General features: G+C 37.9%; 1 protein-coding gene across 6 annotated transcripts in view; it reads right to left on the bottom strand.

The window, feature by feature from the left end:
• Positions 1–22,215, bottom strand: part of MEIS2 (Meis homeobox 2) — a 180,718-nt gene that overhangs the window by 152,387 nt on the left and 6,116 nt on the right. For all 6 annotated transcript variants that reach the window (XM_067558054.1, XM_067558048.1, XM_067558050.1 and 3 more), the window contains one exon: positions 12,780–12,894. In XM_067558054.1, coding sequence (XP_067414155.1) covers positions 12,780–12,894 — 115 coding nt within the window. The remainder of the gene's footprint in view (positions 1–12,779; positions 12,895–22,215) is intronic.

Genomic DNA, 22,215 nt, shown 5'->3' with positions numbered 1-22,215 from the left:
CACACTGTCTACTTTTCTTCATTTCATCTCTACCTCCAACGTAAGCTCTCTCCCCTGGCTCTCCCGCACATGCTTCCCTGTTGCTTGTCTCTCCTCTCCACCTGCATATGCTGCACTGTTACTCGGGTCCCTCCACCCCTGGATGCACTGTCCTCTTCTCTTCCTGCTTCCCTGGACATAATTCTTGGCTGCCTCATTCTTTTCTCCCTTCCCTTTCTCCCCTGCTCCTGTGGCCTTTTCTCTCTTGCTGGTGGCTGGCTCACTGTGGGCTCATTGGTGCCTCATAGCCTAGACCCAACCCCACACTGGGGATCATGTGGAGCCATCCCATCCAATAGGAACCTCGAGAGGCGTTATGTCACAGGAATACCCACGCATTTAAGGGATTGGAATGCACATTCTTGGCAATGGATCTGCTCCTCCCTGCCCCTTTTGGTGTCACTAGTCCTGTGCAGTCTTTGTGCTCAGGTGAGTACAAGAACTGCAGCTGTGGGTGGTTCCTGTGAAAGCACAATGGGGATGGCGCTGTGTGCCTTTAACCCTTTGTACACCTGTGCAGGGGCTAGCTACTATATTGGAGTACACTCTCACAGCAGCTGTGAAACTGCTAGAAGATAAGACTGCATTCAGTGCATTAGCCGCTGGCGGCAATTCACCACCCCAACCTCCCCAGCACATCTTTTGTTTCGCTAGCATTTCAAGAAATAAACATTAGTAGAATTATAAAAATGATTTTAAAAGGAAAAAAGGAAGCTAGGAAAAGAGAGGACAGTTTCCGTAATTTTACAAAGCTATGTAGAAATGGCTCTGGCAAGAATTATGTCCATTTGCCCCTTTAAATATGAGAAAATACGATGATGCTCCCTTTAAAAGATTCATTATTTTAGAATTTGGGAAAATATTATTAACATTTACTTATAGTTTTAAGAAGGACTTTTGTTTTTGTTCCTGGAGATACAATAAGTATATCAAGAGCTTAATTGCAGTTTCTATGGGAATTTCTCCTATGAAATGAATAGCAGTGTAAATTTTAATATGAAAGGGCCATATTCTGGTCTCATTTGCATAGGTGCAACCTCAATTGGCCCAAACTCTGTGAAACATATGGATTTGGGACCGGATCCTGCTCCTATTCAAGTCACACTGCTGCTATTGACATGAGTGGAAGCAGGATCAGGGCCTTATATAGATAATCTACCTCTACATTCAAAATCATTTCCACTCCTTTGAACAGAGAAGACCTCTCATCCAGCTGACTCTACTCCCTTTCTTGGAAAATGCCTCCTCGAATGCCCACTGGCCCAAAATCAAAAGGAAGCTTTTATGAATAGTGAAACTATGGAATGTGTTTTGTATTTGGTGCATTTAACAATGTTATTGTAAATATCTTCTGTGGAAAATCATGATACTAAAGCTAAACTGGAATATTAACAAGGACCAAAATGGAAAGGAATTGTAATGATAACATACATTTTGTATAATTTTTTCTTTAAAATTTCTCCCATAGCAGAGATGCACTGAATGTGGTATCTGGCAAAAAAAAAAAAAATCTCTAAAATATGAAGCCGGCTATGCATGCTAGTGCTGCCAGCTTTGAGGCCCTAAACCAGCCTTCCTGGCCACCACTGTTTATGTGCACACTGCAGACTCTTCGGCAGTGGAACAAGGAGTATACTAGATCTTCACGTGCCAAGATGAGGAGAATTAATGTCAGTGTCTAAAAGACAGTGCTGGTGCATGAGGCCACTAACCACTGCAACTCGCTGTATAGCTCTCGAGTGTTAAAGGCAATCCTCCAGAAACAAAAAAAAAACCAAAACAAAACATTGGTTTGGAACAAGATTCTGCAATGCGTAACTGCCCTTGGGTGCTCTGGTAGATAAAAGGGAATGCAAATACTAACACAGAACAGGCTTTTCCTTGAGTTGTTCGAATTAAATATGTTTGTTCAAGAAAACAATATTTGTAATGGGAAGACATGCTTACGTAATGACAAATCAAAGTCCGTTGCTTCTAATATATTGAAGACATTATTCCAAACATTTCACCTACATGTAAAGATTGCCTAATAGTGGTACCCAAGGTTTATGTCATTTCTGGTTATTGACTTCCTAAATGCTGAAAATTTAGACCTTCTCACTACTTGAAAATAGTCTGCAATGTTAAGGCTATTTCACTTATCAATTTCTCTTTATTAAAAGAGGAGAGAGTGTCAAAACAAGCAATAAAATACATAGATGCATAGCCAATGCTTCTCTTGCTTTGATTTCACAGTTACTAATAACATAATAATACTCAGCACTTCTATATAACCATCCATCCAAGTATATCAAAGCACTTCACTAATGTTAATTGACTGAGACTCACAACACCCTTGTTTGTGCAATAGCTAAATACTATTGCCCCCATTTTACCAATGGGAAAGTGGATCACAGAGAGATAACATAACTTGCACAAGGTCACACAGAGAGGCTTCAAAATCCTGCAATTTGTTGCACATGGGCAGACGGCTGTGTCCATGCAAAGCGCAACTGAAGCTGCTGTCTTGTGTGTGCAACAAATTTCAGAACTGAGGCATTAGGGCCTGATCTAAAGTCTACTAAAGTCAAGGGGAGTCTTTTCATTGACTTCATTGGGCCTTGGATCATGCCCCGAGTCAGTGTCAGAGCTATGGTTAGAACCCCTGTCTCCTAGCACTGTGCTTTAACCTGTATACCACACTGCCTCCCTAAAAAGACCTCAAATACCAAGTGGAAAATTTTGAACTGTGCCTTACCCTGACCTGGGAAGGTGCACCCCACAGGTTTCCACATGCATGTTTTTTCACAGTACATTTTTATGCATGTAAATCTTCTGATTTTCATTTGCTAATGCTGTTTGCATGTTTGAATAAATGTATGCACCAAAACTTGGGTAAGGAAAATTGCCAGCACAGTTGTAGATGTTGCTTTTGAGAATTTTTCAGCAAATATTTAACCAATAATTTGTTTAAAATAATGAACCTTCTTAAAAAGTAAAAATGACATTTTATGGATTCATGTCTTAGTCAGCTAAGACCCAGCTGTGTGACACTCGTTTTCACAGTGTGTGAGAATGGACCACCATGAGGGACACAACTACATAAAAGCAGAAGTGGAAGCTTGACAATATGTGAAATTGATTTCTCTAGCACATAGAAAGTTTCTGCAACCACAGCCTCAAGATTAAGCATCCCTGATATTAACTACTTCCAGTGAGAAGTAATGACATACCAGGTTTGTGAGGGATGGAGGTACAGTTGGTCCCCAAAATGAATGATGTACCTTGTGACCAGATACAGAGCTAAGTCTGAGTGCAGATTAAAAATAATGCCTTTATTATATGGTTTGCAACCATTTCAGACTCAATTAGTTGGAAAAGGCAAAACTCAAAACAAACATGTCAATCCACATTAAGAAATGAGGAAAGAGGGCTGTCAAACTCCTTCCACTCACTCCACTCCCCCAAACCTAAAATGTCCCCAGAAGCTGGAGAAATCACAGAATGGTTGTCGGCTGCTCTTACCGGGCAAAGCAAAGACAATCAGACCAAAAGCACATGTATTACAATGTGTATTGCCATAATGCAGTGTTTGATGCTCTAGAGGGCCTTCAACAAGTACTGTACAGCCAAAAATCAATTGAAAATCAGCATGATAACAGAGCATGAGTTGCCCTGTAATAGCCTTAAGACCCCCAAGGCTATATGGGTCCCTTTCATCTGCCACATTGCACTGACTCTAGGGGAGCCTCACTTCCCTTCCCTGAGCACTCTAGACATGTCTGTATCTTTTACCTATTGCTTTCACCTTACATAGTAAGGGGAGCTGACAGTCTTGTTGGATCTTCCTGGCTTTTTAAAGCAGAATTTGATGTATTTGTTTTATTAGCATTGTCTTTCTTTTTTTCGTGAGGTGTCCCCTTCTTTCATCAACCATATGATTTCTGACTATAAATATTCTCAGTTCTAAGAGATAGGCCACATCTAATTCTAGGATAGAATGTTACAGCAGTAGGTCCTAGTCCGGTATATTCCAACCTGTGTTTCAAACCCCCATTAAAGTCGTTTTAAAAAAAAAAAAAACTGTTCATGTCCATGCAAATTGTTATGTATGAAACAACAAAGTAGTCCTACAAATATTTCACTCATATAGTGGATTTCACTACAATATTTCTTTAATTACTTTCCAACAATGTCTGGTTTCTGTTGAATTTACACTACTACTTGGCATTTGGTGCAACCCCCAAAAGAGAAGATACATATGTCCCCTATTTACAGTCTTGGCATTTTTACCTTAACTCAGTCATCTAAGTGATTGGTTTGAAAATTACCTTGCTGATTAGCTGGGTCTCCCAGTAATCTATAGTGTTAATCCTTAAATTTTGAATATGACATAAGGTATACAAATGTTCTGTCTGACTCAATAGCAACATATCACGGCTTAAGGAGGACATGTACACTGATCTCTGTGAGGGAAGGAAGAGCTAATTGGGAGTTGGATTCAGTGTGATTATCAGCTTGTTTATGATAAGGGAGTACTCTTCTGAATGGCACTGTAAATTCATCCCTGATTGTGGTGTTAAACCGCAGCTCATTTTTTTCCCCTTTTTGTTTGGTTATAAGGGGCTGGATACTATTTTCAGCAGATGACAATGTCATGCTTTGAATTTCTTCAGTCACAAGAAAATTAATCAATCACATGAACCTGTCGTCAGATTTCAACTCTCTCATGGCAGAAAGCACACATTTTTTATGTCTACTGAAGAATAAATTTTAGTAATTTTTCCCCGTGTCATTATGAACATTAGACTGACCCAATTAATAGGAAATGTTTCTATGCTCCTGGAACAGACCGTGCTACAGAAAAAGCCATTTGCACAACCTGTTCATGATTATGGACCATAAGGATACAAAGATGGCATAGACATTTGTGGACCATCTGAATTCTTATGAAGTAAAGAAAAAAAAAAGAATGACTTTAGCTGACTGTCGTGGGTCATGTTTTTTAATCCAGAGTATTGGACATGTAACACAGCAACAAGAGCTGATCATTTTGTTTAATCACCTTTTGGATCTTTGCCAGATGGTCTCTATTGAGAACGCTGCAAACAGAGAGAGATGAACTGCGTCTAACATGCCACTAGAGCTTTCCCGTAAATGTCTGAGAACTGAATCCAACAAGAATTTAGTCTCAGAGCAGAAAGGGATACATTTAAAAACTATGTGCATTAACTATACTTTTCCCCATAGAATCCTCACTTGGCATGAATAATTTACCCACTCTTATGCTAATGGGATCATGAAAGTATCCCTCTGTCTTTAGTGCAGCTATTCTCAGCTTTCAGTAATTACCCCACCCAGTGAAAATAACATGGCTTCTGCATTCGAATGGCCTACTAGTACCTGACAATTAGAAAGATCATGGCTGACAGTGGAATGGTCCAGAAATGGACACAGAAGCTCCAGTAGCCTGAGGGTTAGTTTGGGAAAAAAATGTTCTATTGTCAACATTTCTTTAGTTGCTTAGGATCAACATAGCATTTAAAGGAATATATTCTCTCTCCCTTTCCCCCTTGCGCTCCCTTTGTTTTGTGAAATAGAATATTCAAATTAATTGTCAAAATACCTTAATAATAATTTAGAATATCACTAGGTCATTGATGATAAAATTTGGATTTTTAAATTAGCATGGCCTTGTTAAACAAGTGGAGGGGAAGGGAAATTACAAAATCAATTATGTGTCCTTCAGTATCTCAGAATTTAATCAGCTAGATGAAGAAAAATCCTCCAGCATTTTGTTCAAAAAAAAGTTTTTTAAAAATCTATTACAAAGAACTAGTCTTTGACCTCTGTCCACAGCACTCCATGCTAGGTAGTTCACTGTGTAAAAATTATCAGGCTAAAACATCTGCGAAAGAAAGCTATGAAACAGCAGGGAATGTGGCTGGTTTATTGTTTATCTTTTGTTTATGAGGCAGTATTCAAGTTTAATTACTACTCTAAATTAAACTCTAACAGGCATCAGGAGACATCCCTTTACACGACTAAGTTAAAAAAAAAAATCCAGAGATTCCAACACTAGATCTTTCAAATAAGTTAGCATATATAGGAAGAAATTAGTCAGACTATAACAACACAGGAAGGCATTTATTCACTTGCACTTACTACTGCATGTTTGAGTGTTGAATTATGAAAACATTAATATTGTAACAGACAGATACTATTATAACTTGGCAAATAAAATAATAGCTAACATTTTGAGGGGGGCTGGGTTAGATCTGACAGAGGGGGTGGGAAACACTTTAAGGGAAATCTTACCCTCTGCGTTTGAAGAAAAGCAAAAAAATAAAAAATAAAATCCAAACCAAAAAAACCAAATGATAAAGGCAAAAGTAAACATCCTACCAACAGCAAGCTCTTCAGCAATATTGTTTAGTTATTTTCTTTGAGCATTCATGTAGAGAAGGGAAAAAAGAAGTTCACTGTGTTTACCATTAACAGTAAGTGACCAGTTTGGAATGAACTTAGCTGTAGGAAAAATAAAAGTTAAAAACAACTAGCAAAAGATTATTCCAGATGGCATCTGTCATATTGTATTTAGGGGTATTTTAAAGAGAGATTCCTGCCACTATGAAAACATTCCATTGACAGAGTTTTCCTAAAAGCTGCATTTGAAAGCCCAGCACAACTTATTTAGAACACATAGTAAACGTTATCTAATAACTTGTATATTTGTAGTGGGGAAAAAAAACATTTTTGCATATAACTCTGTGGGTTGGAAACTAAGAGAGTAAGATGTAAGTCTTAAAATGTATTATAATATTTTAAGAGCTCACTCACCTCTAAGCTTTAAATTCAATAAAAGATGGGGATCTGCAGTTTTCACCAGTATAATGACTAGAAAACTGTACAATAAATAAAAGAGATTTACTATGAAATTCTAGCCCCACTGACTGGTTGATAGGTAGGGACATAAATGGTTAAAAAAAAAAAAAAAAAAAAAAGAAATCAAAATGTACTTGTTCACACAATAGAAGAAAAGAAAAGAAAGATGGGTGGATACTAATATGTTAATATATTTAGCTAAACTGTTTCTGGCAGCATTATGGCTATGTGCATGTGGTGTGCAGTGTGAGCTCAGCAGTTACTGGGCCAACTGTCTCAGTATTTCTGGGAATTCTGCCTATTCACAGTGCAGGGATTGTTCAATTGCTGCAAAATGTACAAAATGAATTTTACAAAAATGAATTGTAAGGAAGGCCCCATTACAACGATTTTACAGCAAAGATGTCAACATCAATTTTTCTTTCATGCATAGCTAATGATTAAAACAGCATATTCCATTGGCCTAAGACAATTTATTTCATATTGGCACATCAAAATATTGAAATACAATGTTATCTTTACTCTACCCTTATTATTCATTGCTGCTGAACCCACACTATTGTTCAAGCCATGAAAAATAAAACAAACTTGGCAAGAAATACTTAAAACAAAGGCTCATCAATATTCTCCAATTTGTCAACATCTCAATTACAGCAATGGAAAAAAATGTAAATTTCATGTGCTCTAAACACTGAGGGGTCTATTCTCCTGTCAATGCACATGCGTAACTCCCGTCACCATTAATGGAAATTACTCATACCCATCAACACAAGGACAGGCCCCAAAAACTTGAAAGGAAAAGATGAATTAATAAGAGCTATTTTCTTCCTGTATCTTCCTCAACTGAAAAAAGTCATTGTTCTTTAAGAATTGTTCATAGTGCACAGAGTTCCCCTTTAGGAAAACAGTGCCTTTAAAAATGATACATCTCCAAGAAGCATTATTTATTAGGAAGTTTGTTTTTTCACAACAGAGACTGGAGTTTACTTTCTAGCACCAATAAAACTATCTCCACTCTTTAAGGTGTTAAGTTGAGGAGTTCTGAAGATATAAGAAGGAGATATACATACAATCCAATTCATGCATATCTACACATGACATGTAAAAGAATAATGGGAACAAAAACCAACATAAATGCATGTTGTTTTGTAATAGCGAAGTTTGGGTATGAAAATTCAATTGCATACTGTGTATGAACACATTGCATTATTTAATACAACTCATCCTTCTTTTCAGGTCTATTATGATTTGGTTTCAAAACAGACTCATTTTACGTATGCCTACTGCGTTAGTATAGTTTCAATATCAAGAACGGCCTTTTCTGACTTACCAACTATGTTTCCAAATTCATATATCCTAATATGTTACACAATGAACAAGAAACTCACACAGCCTAACTTTTCCAATATGCGTCAACCTAAAGATGTAACCTAGGATAAGCATGTGTGATTTCAGTCAATATCTCTGTTGACTTTGCCCTGAAGCAGATAATTAATCTTTCCCACAGAAAGCTACTGTGCACAAATCAGTGGGACAAAACATAACACTACCACAGAAAAATGTTTAAAGACCATTTTAGATATTTTCTGAGGAAGTGGTGCTTAAATCCTCTCTACAGTTGGCCAAAGCCTGCTCACCTTACTCATACACATAGATCCATCGACGCCAATGAAACTACTCACATGAGTAAGGTGAGCAGTATTTGATCCCATCATGTTAAGTTAAGTTTACTGCTATACACATTAGAATAATGTGCCTTTGACTTGTAATTTATGCTCAAGTTTACCACTCTGGGTCTGATCCTGAGGTGTTGAACATCTGTATAAATATGTTTGTATATGTCTGTAATGTCTGCATAAATAAAGTGAACATGATGTACCGGGGCCTCAAATTTCTCTTGATGGGCCTACTTGTGGATGCTTAGTACTCTAAGGATTTAAAAAACTAAGACTATGGCAAACTGGGTATACAATCCTTGTGTCATAAAATATGAAACTAAAACTATTCCCCAGTGGTTTCCCATAGACCACATGTTTTTAAACTTTAAAAAAAGATTGATTTCCTGCTTTTCTTGCATAAACTGCCATATTCATTATTTGAAACATCCCATAAAGTGATTAAATAAGAATTAAAGTCTGTGAGTGGACATATCCATCACCATGGTATAAACCAATACAGAACATTAGAAGTTGTTAGCATTTTAAAGCAATCATTTCGATATTACATATGCAAAGACACATTTTACTTTATTTTGCACAGCTATAAGGAAAACGTAGTCCCCCAACAGATTCACAGATTTGCTCCCCAAACAAAATGGTTGGATGATAAAGCCATACACACCTTTTAATGTGCTGCTTAGGGCTTTGCACATATATTCCCTGGCAAAAACCCCAGGGTTTTTTCTCTCTCCTCCCCTTCTCTCAGCCCCTTTCCTGCTATCTCCCTTGCCATAACTCAGCTAACCCAACAGAACCAGTCAGTTTTAAATTTCAGTTGGGACCCCAGTGACCTGTTAATGAATCTACAGAGAGGAGAAAAACTCACAGTGTTGAGTTATGCCTGGTGTTGCTAGCTGACTTGGAGTCAGAAATGCTTGAAGCGTTAACGTAATTGCAAGAATGTGAAAAATGAAGCGTTGGGCTCCTGAGCAAAGCGAAAGGTCAAAGCAAGCCTTACACAAAACAAGTCTCTGGAAGATGGCCTCATTAGACCATTAAATCAGCTTCTCCTTTTTTTCCCCTCCTTTGTAAAATGTTTAGAGTGCTTTATTTTTATTATTAGATATATTTAACCCTTTCTCCCTTTCACTGGGGGAAAAAAAGCTGATTCTATTTACTACATTATTTACTATTCACTACAATAGTAAGTTGTGACATTGACCTGGGTCTGTGAATCTGAACCAGGATAAAGTCAATAAATGCTGGGAAGATTACAGGTAACCAGTGGTTATGTTTGTTAGATAATCAATATAGTGTAGTTTCCCCTTGTGCAGCTGAGGTGACATGCTAAAAACAACACAGACACTCACCACTAATAAAATTAGGATAATATTTCATCATTCACTGCCCAAAGGCCCTTTTCTTAACTCTTTCAGTGCCAAAACTATTTTAACTAATTTCAAACTGCTACTGCATTAACCCTTTTGATGCTGAATGGAAGTCGGTGTGCTGGGGCATTCTGAGTTGGATACTGCCCTCCGTAAACAGGCAAAACTCCCCTATTGTTTGATTCTTTCCAATCATAATGTCATGGGAGGAGCCCTTTGTGTGGATCTACCTTGTCCTGCCCAGAGGGTCAACAGCATCCATGGCACCATCCACTCTTCACCAGATCCCACTGATCTTCCCTGAAGGGTGAGAGCTGCGGCTGAGAAGGGGTGGGCTAGGGGAATGAGTGAGAGGAAAGGATGGGAGGTCACGAGGCAGGACAGAGGAACGATGTGGATCACTTACCTCTGCCACCCCTCCTGACACTGGCGAAAAAGCCACTGGGATTTTAATGCAATCTGCGCCTGCATTAACTCTTTCATGAGTTCCTCCATCCCCATGGGAGAAGTGGAGCCCTAGAGGCGGCAGCACAGGAGAGCCTTGGCAGTGCATTTTCAGTGGAGCCAAATGATCAAAGAGCCAGCCAGGGTGGGATCAGAGGGTCCCAGACCTGGAGGAGAGGCACAGATTCTCCTCACAGATGGCTGTGGCGTCTTTCAAATTCTGGGGATCCAAGGGCCTTGGGAATAGAACCACTGGATGTTCTATTGCTATGAGGCAAATCCTGACCCTACAATGGAACAATCCAAGGAAAATTCAACAAAGGGGATCCTTGTAGAATTCTCTTCCAATAAGGTCCCCTCTTGCTGTTATTCCCATGGGCTGGTGGCTGTGGGTGAGTGTGAGGCAATCTAGGCCAGAGTCCTCAATGGGAGTTTTGCCTAAACACCACAGGATCATGCCAGCCACATCTTTCAAGTGCCATCAGCCGATTGGATTGCTGACATTTAGTGAGATTGGCACTTCAAAAGGAAACAGACCAGGTAAATAGGGAAGTGCTTTAGGTACATTTTTCCGTAGTACACCAGGCAACATTCAGGTACTTAAACTGGTTCCTACGTAAGAGCCAACGTGATGCCTAAATAAGTATAATATATTTATGAGCACACAATACCACAGACCATAACTTAGAATGATATATCTTAGATCTTATATCTGGCTACCTTAGGGTGACCTCTGCCTATGCTTCATATCAAATCATGAGGTCAGCCTAGGAATATCTGCTGACAGCCCCTAGATTTACATGCCTGGAGATTAGAAGTTGGATATTCAGGTGCAGGACCCCATGACCATGGAACCCATTCCTGTTGGCTAACAACCAGAGCTCAAATTTTCTGTCATCCAAGCTGCAGTACAAGACCACCGGTCTTTGTGGTCAAGCACTGTTTGATGATGGACCATCGCTGAATTATTTATGATGGTTGGGAATAGGGCATGGATATACGTATGGGGTCTAGTTCCTGCTTGGGAAGGACAGTTTAGATTAATGCCTTGTTGTATTTAAGTTATATCATACTCCCGTATGCCACAGGGATGGGCGCTTTAAAAGTAAATAAATAAATATTCCACTAAATCAACATAATTTTACTGACAAGAAATCCATATTGATTATATCTATATCTATAAACAATAAATTTTGCTAGGTAATTATTAGAGCTTTCCCTGACCTGCTACTTTAAATGAAGCCCTCCTTGTCATTAGCAGCTGTAGCGGTTATAGTTCATTACAGGCCGGTCCAAATCCCGTTAAAGTCAATGAATGACTCCCATTGCCTTAGGGCCTGATCCCACTCCCATTAAAGCTAATGAAAAGATTCTGAATGACTCAGATGGGAGTGGGATCAGACGTTAGATCATATCCTCTTCCACTTTCTAGCAGCAATAATCTAAATGCACACTGTACAAATTATCTATAACAAAAGGAGTTCAGTATACCAAAGAGTAACTATTACTACCACACTGAACCTTGGGGGGGATTTAAAATTTGAACCCAGATCAAAAGTTACAATGAGCCGCTCCCCACCTACACAAGAGGTTCCACCAAAACCCAATTTCGGAACACTTGGGGCCTGACTCTCCACTGCCCTGCACCTTGTGCAGTCATCTATGCCTGTGCTAAGGGAGTGCAAAGCAGGCAGGTGTAAAAGGCTATCCAGTCTGAATGGCAGTGTTTGACACCCAGTTGGCACGGGCATAAATGACTGAAGTGCAAGGCTGTAGAGAATCAGCCCTCCTGAACTTTGGAGGGTCGGGAGCTTTCAAAATGTAGATCTGGACTTGAATTTTACAGCCTGAGTCTGTCTCTATAAAGCATTCAAGATTCCTGATTTCAGAACAAATATTATACAGGCAAACACTGCACAGGATTTTTTTCAGTCAGTCAGAGTTGACTTTTGCATCTTCCTTATATGATGTAACAGATTTACGGTTTGCTATAGGAGTCCTTTTATAGTTAATATTACAAATTAAATTCTCTGTTTACAGTCCAGTACAAACTACTGCATCACAGCTGGAGAGTATGCCTGTCATTATATTTACTTACACCACACAAAAATAAACTGCAGATAACCAAATTTGTAAAGGAATTGGCAGAACTAATCAATTGTTATTACAAAGCTTGTTTGAAGATTAGATATTTCGCTTTGAAATAATAATAAAATGCAGCTAAGTAGGTTAAGAAAAGGAAATACTGTCTCCCTAAGTTACAGCTGATTACACTGCAAGCCTGCCACTCCATGTTTACACTAAGGCAGATGTACTGATATCATAAAAAAGCCAAAGTTATTTTAGTCATGCCTACTTTGCACAGGGAAAAAGTTTGACCTTTTACCTTGCTCACTGCTGTTGTCTCCACTCTGGGAAGCATGGCCCCCACTGGAGGGCCCCGGTGTGCCTGCTGAATGCGTTGAGGTTGCATCATCGTGGTCTCTCCAAGATGAAGGGTTCTGGTGTCAGAATGCCAAGGAATTTTTTCCACAGTTCCCATTCCAATAGCAAATGAGGAACAGAAAGAAAACAGAGGGGGGGGGGAGGGAAAGTATACACATTAGCATTTGTGAAACGTGCCAAATACTGATACTGTTTGTACAATGTAATATGTCTTCAGCAGTTAGAAGCAGAGGACATACAACGATTTATTTGGTAAAATAAAGGACCGATTTTTACTCTTCCAACAGCTATCTGGGTTTAATTGTTTTAATAGGAGAGCAGTAAAAAACTTCTGCCAAAAGTTTTTAGTATTTCCTGATGAACTATTTGCAGATGAGTTGACACGTTTTTTCAGGGGGTTCTTTAATACTAGAAGCTCAAACTGGGGTGGGAATAGTGTCACATTTTCACACATTTTTGCCACATCTGTTTAGGTGAGGAGGGGGAAAGTTTTTTTAAAAAGTAAAGGAAAAAATGGATGGGAAGGGAGCATACCCTTACACCCCTCTCTCCACCACCAGTTTGAATGCTGGAAATACTTCAAGCAAATGGAGAGCTGTGGGAAAAATAAGCTCCCTCTGAAACACATTATATATACTAGTAAAGAATTTTTTTCTTCAATATGACACATTTTAAAAGACTTTCTAGATGTATCACTCTAACAGTTCGCTTACAACAACTGTCAAGCATAATCACCAGGTGATTATATAAAATAATATATATGGTGATTTTTATGTAATTCTTTCTACTTTAATACACATAAAATACAATAAAAAAGAATATAAAAGACAGACATGAAGTTTGACAATACTTGGCTAAGTAAGACTTCTACTACTGTACTTCATTCACATAACTCATGGTAGCTTTTAATTTATTGAGTATTGGTTTTCTTGGAGTGAAGAACTGCTGTTTAAAAGGATAAGTGAGGAAAACTGAAAGTTACAGCTCAGTGCTACTTTGTTGAGTGTAGTCTCCTCCTGGTCCTCCTCCCCTTTCCTGATCATTCCCGATACCCTGCCGTTGCTTAAAGGAAAACAGGAATTCTACTGTACAGGAAGAGCTTTATCAGCACCACATGAAGGCAGGCAAGAGATGGAATTTCCTCTGGCAAAAGAGGAGAGCAAGAACACATGAAACAGATCAGACTTGGGGGCTGGACCCGCATTACTTGTCACCTGTATGTGACAACTTAAATTAAGCACATTGTAACAGTTTCAAACAAGAAAAGTTTTGGAAAATAAAAAATCTTGGTTAAGAAAATAACGCACACCCTGAGCTACTACATCAGCAAATACCGAGATTCGTGAATGATGAATGTTGATGAAAATACAGTGTGGGGCCTGATTCTGACCTTGCTGACACCTGTGTAAATCAGAAGTAAATCAAATTAAATCAGTGGAGTTACCCTGTGTAAAACCAGTGTACATATGTTCGGAATCAGGCCCTGTATACACAATGAACCATGTTTAGGTAATCTCCCAAAACTGATTGATACCATGTGCATTACAGCAATATATAGTGGAGCAGACAGATAATATTTTACAACAAAACCGACCAAAACTTTATAGGCCTGATCCAAAACCCACTGTAGTCAATTAAATGATCCCATTGACTTCAGCTGGCTTTGGATCAGGCCCTAAGTAACCAAAAACTAATAGGGAACCAAATCCTGCTTGCCTTATGTACACAAACAGTTCCTCTTAAATCAATTGGACTACACATCTGAGTAACTCAGGCAGGATTTGTCCCAGGATCCACAACGTGCTGACAGGATTCAGGATACAAATTCTATTGAACTAACTCACATACTTTCTCTAATATAGAACTGCAACAAAGACTATCAAACATTACAGAATACACAATAGCATTATATGTTTGTTGAGTCTGCTAAACTAAATCCACCAAAAGCTAATTATTGCCATCCCAAAAACAGTAATAAAAAGTATGTTACCATCATGTCGCAAAGTCAGGTAAAAATGAAAACAAAAAGAAAGATGAAAAGTCTAATAAGAATCGAAGCAGCTCAGATGTTATTAAAAATAGACTAGGAATGAAAATAAGGTGGGGGAAAAATTCAGAGAGAAATAAAATGCAAAGACTGAGCAAGTTTCTTTGCAGCCTGGATTAAAACAGAGTTGTGCCTATGAGCTCCTCTTTTTATCTCTGAGTTAGGAAACCACTCAAATAGCTTCAAGCTGAAGGCAAACAGCAGACAGGAGCTCTTCAGCCCTCTGCAGCCTCTTAGCGTCAGCTGTTTGCCGGATGGTAATCAGATAAAGAGCTAGAAGAAATACATGAAAAAGGAAAGAAACAATAGCATGGCATGAGTTTAGCCCTCCAACAACATCAGGCTGGAACCTTCTTTTAGAATATAATAATTGTAACATGTTCACTTAGGCTAAACTTTTCAGAGAATCCAGTGAGTTATGTTAATTTTATGCACTACAGGCTCTCTTAAGCTGGTTGCTCTTAAAGCTCCTTACTGCACATATGAAAATTACAATAATTAACCAGTAACACCTCAACTATGTTTTAAGGAAAATGTCATCCAAAACCTATCATACGGTATATCAAAAGCTGGACCAGTTTTCTGTTCCGAAAATGTAGTGATTTGGAAAGCATCACTGAATCAGACTTCCTGCAGCGAAAAACCCTTGCTATATATACCAGTCCAAGTTGTGCTTGACCTCAGTTTGTAGACCGAGTTTTAGAAAGACAGATTGTATTAATTTGGAACTCAGTGAATTTCTTGCGACACAGGTTTCTTGAGGAAAAGAATTTGGCAGCATTTTGTTGAGAGATAAAAATAATAAGGTGGCTATTTACAAGTTGCAATTGTAAAATGCTAAGAATATGTTAAGTGCAGGGAAATTAACTACTTTTTTGTATTATAAAAACTGTGATCAGTAACCATAAGGGTGGATCATGAGGCACCATTATTTTTCTTTGGACTAAGATATCTGTGTGTGTGTGTGTGTGTGAGTGTGTGTGTGTGTGTATAATCCAACTTCTGACTTTTTTCCTAGACAGGTTCCAACTTTGCATTCCTCAAGAAAATCTTCCTGGCCACATGCCCAGTCACTCGCAGTAATTTTACGAATACTGAAACAGAAGTGGAACCCAAATATACATTTTAAGGGGATTACTCCGATGGACCTAATCAATACAATTTATTAAGCATATAGAGAGTTCATCCAAAAGCCCTCTGAAGTTAATGGCAATTTTTTCCATTGACTTCAGTGGGCTTTGGATCAGTCCCACAGTATTACTCTAAAAAGAGTTATAGATAGATAGGGATGTTATATGTTAACATGGCTTCTCATCAATTTGTGATTAATATTGTTAGCTTTAAAAAGATGTTTTGCAGAGGAAGATCAAATAATCTTATGAGAGTGGTCTGATTAAAATGCATTTATATAGATATGTACACACACATACACACACTATAACGTATATGCACATGTATTTAATCATGAACTAAACTACTGCAGTGTACCATAGAAGGCAGATAGTGCACATGTATCTATTCCCAATAGTTTTAATAATTGGGAGTCAAATATGGTGCTCTTCTTGCTCTTACCTAATTGTGTTAAAGAGCAGTGTTACCAGGAGAAAAGCAGTGAATACTGAGTGGAGCACAATAGAAGGAGATGGAAAATAGATACAAGAAGCTAGGTCTCCAGGGGCAGTATTTTCTATTTGCCGGGCTACAGACTCGCAGCTGATAATGCAAGTTGTAATTAATATAAAAGCAGGAGACAATATGGGGAAAGCTTGTACTAGCAGGGCCACAGGAGATCACTCTGCTGCTATCCACTGTTTCTCATTTACACACACTGCCTTCCCTAGAAAACACAATTTTGCCAGTGTTTTCTCCCTTGAAAGTTAAAAAAAATTGATTTAGCACCATCATTGAATTTTGCTAAATCTAGAAAAGAGCATGGAAAGGACAAGAGTCTCTGGGTATATGAAGCAAATCTGATGTGTTACTCTTTTGTTGATGCAGCAAATCTGGGGGAAACTGTAAGCATTTTTAACTAGTACAGTATTTCTTAAGGAGAGATGTTCCAAAAGCATATTTGCTACAGAACAATCATTTATTAAATCAGGATTGCATGCAGGCAGCTGATTTGTTAATATGACACAGTGCCGGTCACTTGTCTTGTTATAGTGCAAAGGTTGGTGGGTTAACTCTTTTGAGATGGCTGTGTAAATGCAAATGTAGTGCCGGATGATTGTGCATTCTTTGTGCAACTAAAACTTCCACTGGGCAAAGTCTGGCAAGCAGTCCCACTGGAGTTGATTGTGATCTCACACTGGTTTTATGGTGGTATAACTCAATTAAGCACAGTGAAGTTACTCCTGATTTATGATGGTGTAAGTAAGATCAAAATCAGGTCAACTGAATTCAAATAATACTCTCATGAGTGTTATCAGCAGGATTCCGCTCACAGACTTTAGCTGAAGTTTTAGATGTACAATAAATTCAGGATTGGGTCCATACATTTTGCTTATCAAATAAAATTGTGGAAACTACACAACTACAGTGCACAAATAAAACAGCTACATGTCTGATTCTCAGTTAAGATAACTTAAATTAATTTTACACAACATTTGAAGGTAGTTCTTGTAAATCAACTTTTCAAGTGCAAAACGAAGCTTTACAAGTGTCACGATGGTAATGTTTTCCCAGAAACTGTGAGCCAATTTCTGCTCACCGTACTCGCACAAGCAGCACTTTTGAGATCAATGGAACTCCTAAAGTGATTAAGACAAGAATTTGGCCCTGCATGCTATGATATATTAAAACACAATATACAGTGCCAGACAAAAACCTCATATATGCCCATATATGATATAATAATGTAATTCAGGATATGAGATCTTAGAGACTGCTGTGGTGAATGGCAATAATAAACATATATATAAAAAAAACTTTCAATAAATAAGTGGAGCATGAAAAACTCTCATTTGGCTTGATATATATGTTTACAGTAAAGTCTACGCTCTGTATTACTGAGGCTTACTTTCTCACAGTCTGTATTTAATATATTATTGACTATATTTAAAAGCAGTGCCCAATGATTTAATGATGATGCATTATCCATCAGCATTATACAAGTAAAACAGAACACAAGGTATTTTGGTCTATTGAAAAGGTGTAATTTGCTTATTCTTACATACGTGCAATCTTCATAAATGGCTATTTTTAAAAAAAATTGATATTCTCATCACACTGACTTTGCATTTGAGTAAGTTTCAGGAAGAACTGTTGACAGTCCTAGAAAGTGGCATAATGCTTAAAAGATATATAAAGTCCTTGTCCTTCTCTGTTAAACTTTGAATCAAACATGTAAACCACCTCTCTGTACAGAACCAAGACCTGAACGGTCAAGATTTTTATAAGTGATCCTCCTACTTACACCTCTAGCAACACTTCTTCTGGAGTGATACTACCACTTTTAAATTATTATTATCATGCAACAGTGTGAGATATTCACATAATCTTGGAGAATACAGGCAACATCCAGCGCCACTAAGTGTGCAACCTAAACAAAAATTGGGGAGGGGGAGAACGTAAAGATAATTTTCCAACCTCACTTGGGATCAGATAGACAAACCAAAACCAAAGAGGTAACACCGACATCAATGAGTTATTGAAATGAATTATCTTGAATTTTGGGAACACAATGAAGTTTAATCAAATAAAAATAGTCAAATTTACTTGTACTGAAGTGCTCAGGAAAGGCACCAGCAATCAAACAGCTAGAAAAATGCAACATTCTCTAATGTATTAGAAGCTGCCCAATGACACATGGCTGCAGCTCACTCAGGGCCTATAGTAACATTCCGAATCTTAAACCACACACTAAGAAACTTGGTTATATAAAAGCGTTTGCCTTATTCCTGTTACTGTAACTATCTAGTTACTATGTCCCTTTTGACATTTGACAAGCCAGAAGGACACCTCCTGCATTCCTGGTGTACACAAAACTCCCGCTGAAGTCCATGGGATTTTGGGTTGCATAGAAAATGCAGTACCAGGCCCTTAATAATTTGTCCGCTGCTCAGCTGACAATGAAATCTTACCAACAGGCAAGACTATACAACCTGGGACAGACATACGAGAGCCCCATATTTCATTTTTCTGATTTGCACCGCACCTTTAAGTTGCTCAGCACTAATCTTTTAAAAAGTATTAGAATACTAAAACATCTTGATCAAAACACCAGATCAGGAGAGCTAATGTATCCTGATCTGACAACACAACGGTTTAACATTCAAACTACTATTTCTGTGTTACAGCTAGGACATCAGATTTCTAATCTGTCAAAGATTCTTTTATAAAAAGGAGCTAGCTATGCATTTACCTTCCTATTTTAATGACATTTGATGAATGATAGATTTGTTAGTACCTCAGTTTTCAACTAACTATAGGATATAAACAAATGCCAAGCAGACTGAGGCTCTAATCCTGCTCCCACAAGCAATAGAGCTTTCAAACTGGGATAGTTTTTTTTTTTTTTTTTTAAAGAGAAGATTGATGATCAACCTCAGTGGGAGTTTAGTGCGTGTGGAATGCAGGATTGGGCCCTACATGTTTATTTTGAACAATGATAAATTTTCATTGCTGGGAAACTCAACTTGAACTGCAGCTTGGGCAGATTCCCCCACCCCCACTCACTCACACCCCCACCCCCTTAACTGATCTGGTTGCAGGCAGGGAGGGCATGGCTGTAATTAACTTCTTTCCATCTATAACCTAATACCTCAGAGCAAAAACAAAAAATTAGGATGTTAAAATTTCAAACACTAATTATGGGCTGTTATATTTACTAAACATAGCAGAATAATAACAAAAGTTGCAGCTTTTCAGTGACTAGCACTACACAATTTGATTTACAAAGTCCCTGCCCCCCTTACACTCACTGTATTACATAACAGTTAATACTGCACTAAAATAAAATTCAATATGTTCATTCATTACCAAACAAATATGACAAGACTGCATAAGACTGGCTGCTTTTCCAGCATAGGTATTGCTTCTGCAGAGATCAATGATTTCCCTCCTTCCCCCTAATTAAATTATATAAATATCACAGCAGTCGAATTCTAGAAAGGATATATGCAATATCTGAATATCCCGCTTTCAGAAGTCACACTGTAAATATTGGCTAGTCTCAGATTTCTTTGAGTTACTTTCCTTCAGCTATATTTTCAAGTGTGACAAAAGGAATAATATTGAGAGTTGCATTAGTACCTAATATACCGCTGCCACCACCCCCACCCCACACATACACATAAAACACACACACAATGTAGCTTGATACCTCTTAATAAGAATAGAGGTGTATGGATTTTGGGGGTGTCAAACAGCTGTCACAAACTGTCACCTCCACAAGAGAAACCTTGGCACACAACAAATTAAACTACACTTCTTTTTAGCTGTCATTATTCATAGCCAATCAGTTGAACTGCTTCTAGTATTTCATGTGCAAATAAAACCAGGAGGAAGATCTGTGGATCAGAACAATGGGCCAACAGATAAAACAGAGGAAACAACATGCCGTCTCTGTCCTTCTGAAGGGAGATCATCAACATCTCTGCCCCAACTTTCACCAAATGAGATCTAGCCTGGGGCTATGTATTAAATATGCATATCAAACCAAATGAAAAAATAAACCTGGAGAGTCAAATTGGACAAATTTGCATGCTTGGATTATTCCATTTCTTAGGTAGATGCTCACAAATGAACAATTCAGTTTTTATCCTGCTATTTGCATCCTGACAATTAAAAAAGGTTTTCCTTCTTTATAATAGAAGTGAATTACTCCTTAAGGTAGAACAGTGCAGTATATACACTCTTTAATACAGCCCAGTGCAGTATATATATATTGAAGAGTTCCAAAGTTTTGTAGGGAAAACAAGCTAACATAAAAAAAAAAAAAAAAAAAAATCCAGTAAGGAGACACATTTCCCAAAACGCATGAATAAAATGTAACTATGATACAACTCTTCATTTCCCAGTTGGTGTTCTGGTTGCACAAATTATTGCTTCCTTTCAAAACAAATAGCAGGGGGCTAAAGTAAAAAATGTTATAGCTCAAATCTCCAGGAAATAAAAGGCTTTAAATTATAATACCCAATGAAGTGGTAAACCCTAATGGGCGCAAGATAAATGGGTTGTCATATTTACTGGAGTTTGTTTTTTGGGCCACAAAAACAACAGGAGATTCTTCTTAGTGAAGATAATAGTTATCAAATTATCAAAATGCTAACCCCTTCCAACCTTGTCCTATCATTGTGTGTGAATTTAAATATTATAATGGAACACTGCAAATTGGCTTGAGCATTCGCCATCTGCCAGAACCCTAAACAGGCTAGTTTATCTAATCTCTTCAATATAAACATCAGCATGCTCCATTTCTACACTTCCACTTGAAACACACTCTTGTAAAAGAAACTGTACTGGAAAAAATATAGGTTTTTTTGTATTGCTCTGAATTATACAAAATGAGCCTATATCCTTCAGACTGCCACTCATTTAAATTTTCTTTTCTATTAGTCCCATAATACTTGTGCACCCGAATTTAGGGTTGAAAATGCCATAAAAGAGATATTTTAAAACTACTGTCATGCCTCATAGACTCTATTATCTACAGATGAGATAACGGATAAGCAGAGAAACTTTCAGTAACTGCTGCATACATTTTTATTTGAAAATAATAAGTCTAAAATGCAAACTATCATGAAAATCTAGCCCCACAAGGTTTACCAATTACAAATGAAGAATTGAAAGCTAAAGCCTTGAATACAGAAACCATTTTCAGCGTCCTGGAACTTTAAGCACTCCGGATTGGAGATTTTTTAAAAAATATATTATTTTATTTCTTATGATGAACTTCAATGCAGATCAAATACAATTATTAAATACGCAAACGACATATTTTCAAAAGAAAAAAAGCTCATAGAAACCTGATTCTCTATTAATTTCAATCTACTTTTCTTACCACACAAGAAAAGACAGCTAGGCGCCTATGCAGAGAGTATGGTTAAGACACACCGAGTGTTAAATGAATATTTCAACCGCTAAAATATTAGATGTATCATTTAGATTATGAGTTCAATTGAATCTAAAACTGTGTAAACCCCTTTCCCCCCAGGGATGCATTCCTATAAATAAACTATAGTTCACACCCACTCTTTTTAACCATAGCTATTTCGTTCCCTTTTCTCCGCTACCAGCTGCAATCTTTTCTTCCATTTCCCCCTGTAGATGTCTATTTATTTGTATATGCACTTTTTAAAGCATCATTGGATCTGCTCCAAAACACAAC

This window comes from Emydura macquarii, unplaced genomic scaffold, assembly GCF_026122565.2.
Source record: "Emydura macquarii macquarii isolate MOO-44397 ecotype Brisbane River unplaced genomic scaffold, CSIRO-AGI_Emac_v2 contig_1876, whole genome shotgun sequence".
Taxonomy (NCBI): Eukaryota; Metazoa; Chordata; order Testudines; family Chelidae; genus Emydura; species Emydura macquarii.
This window is presented reverse-complemented; position numbering and strand designations above follow the sequence as displayed.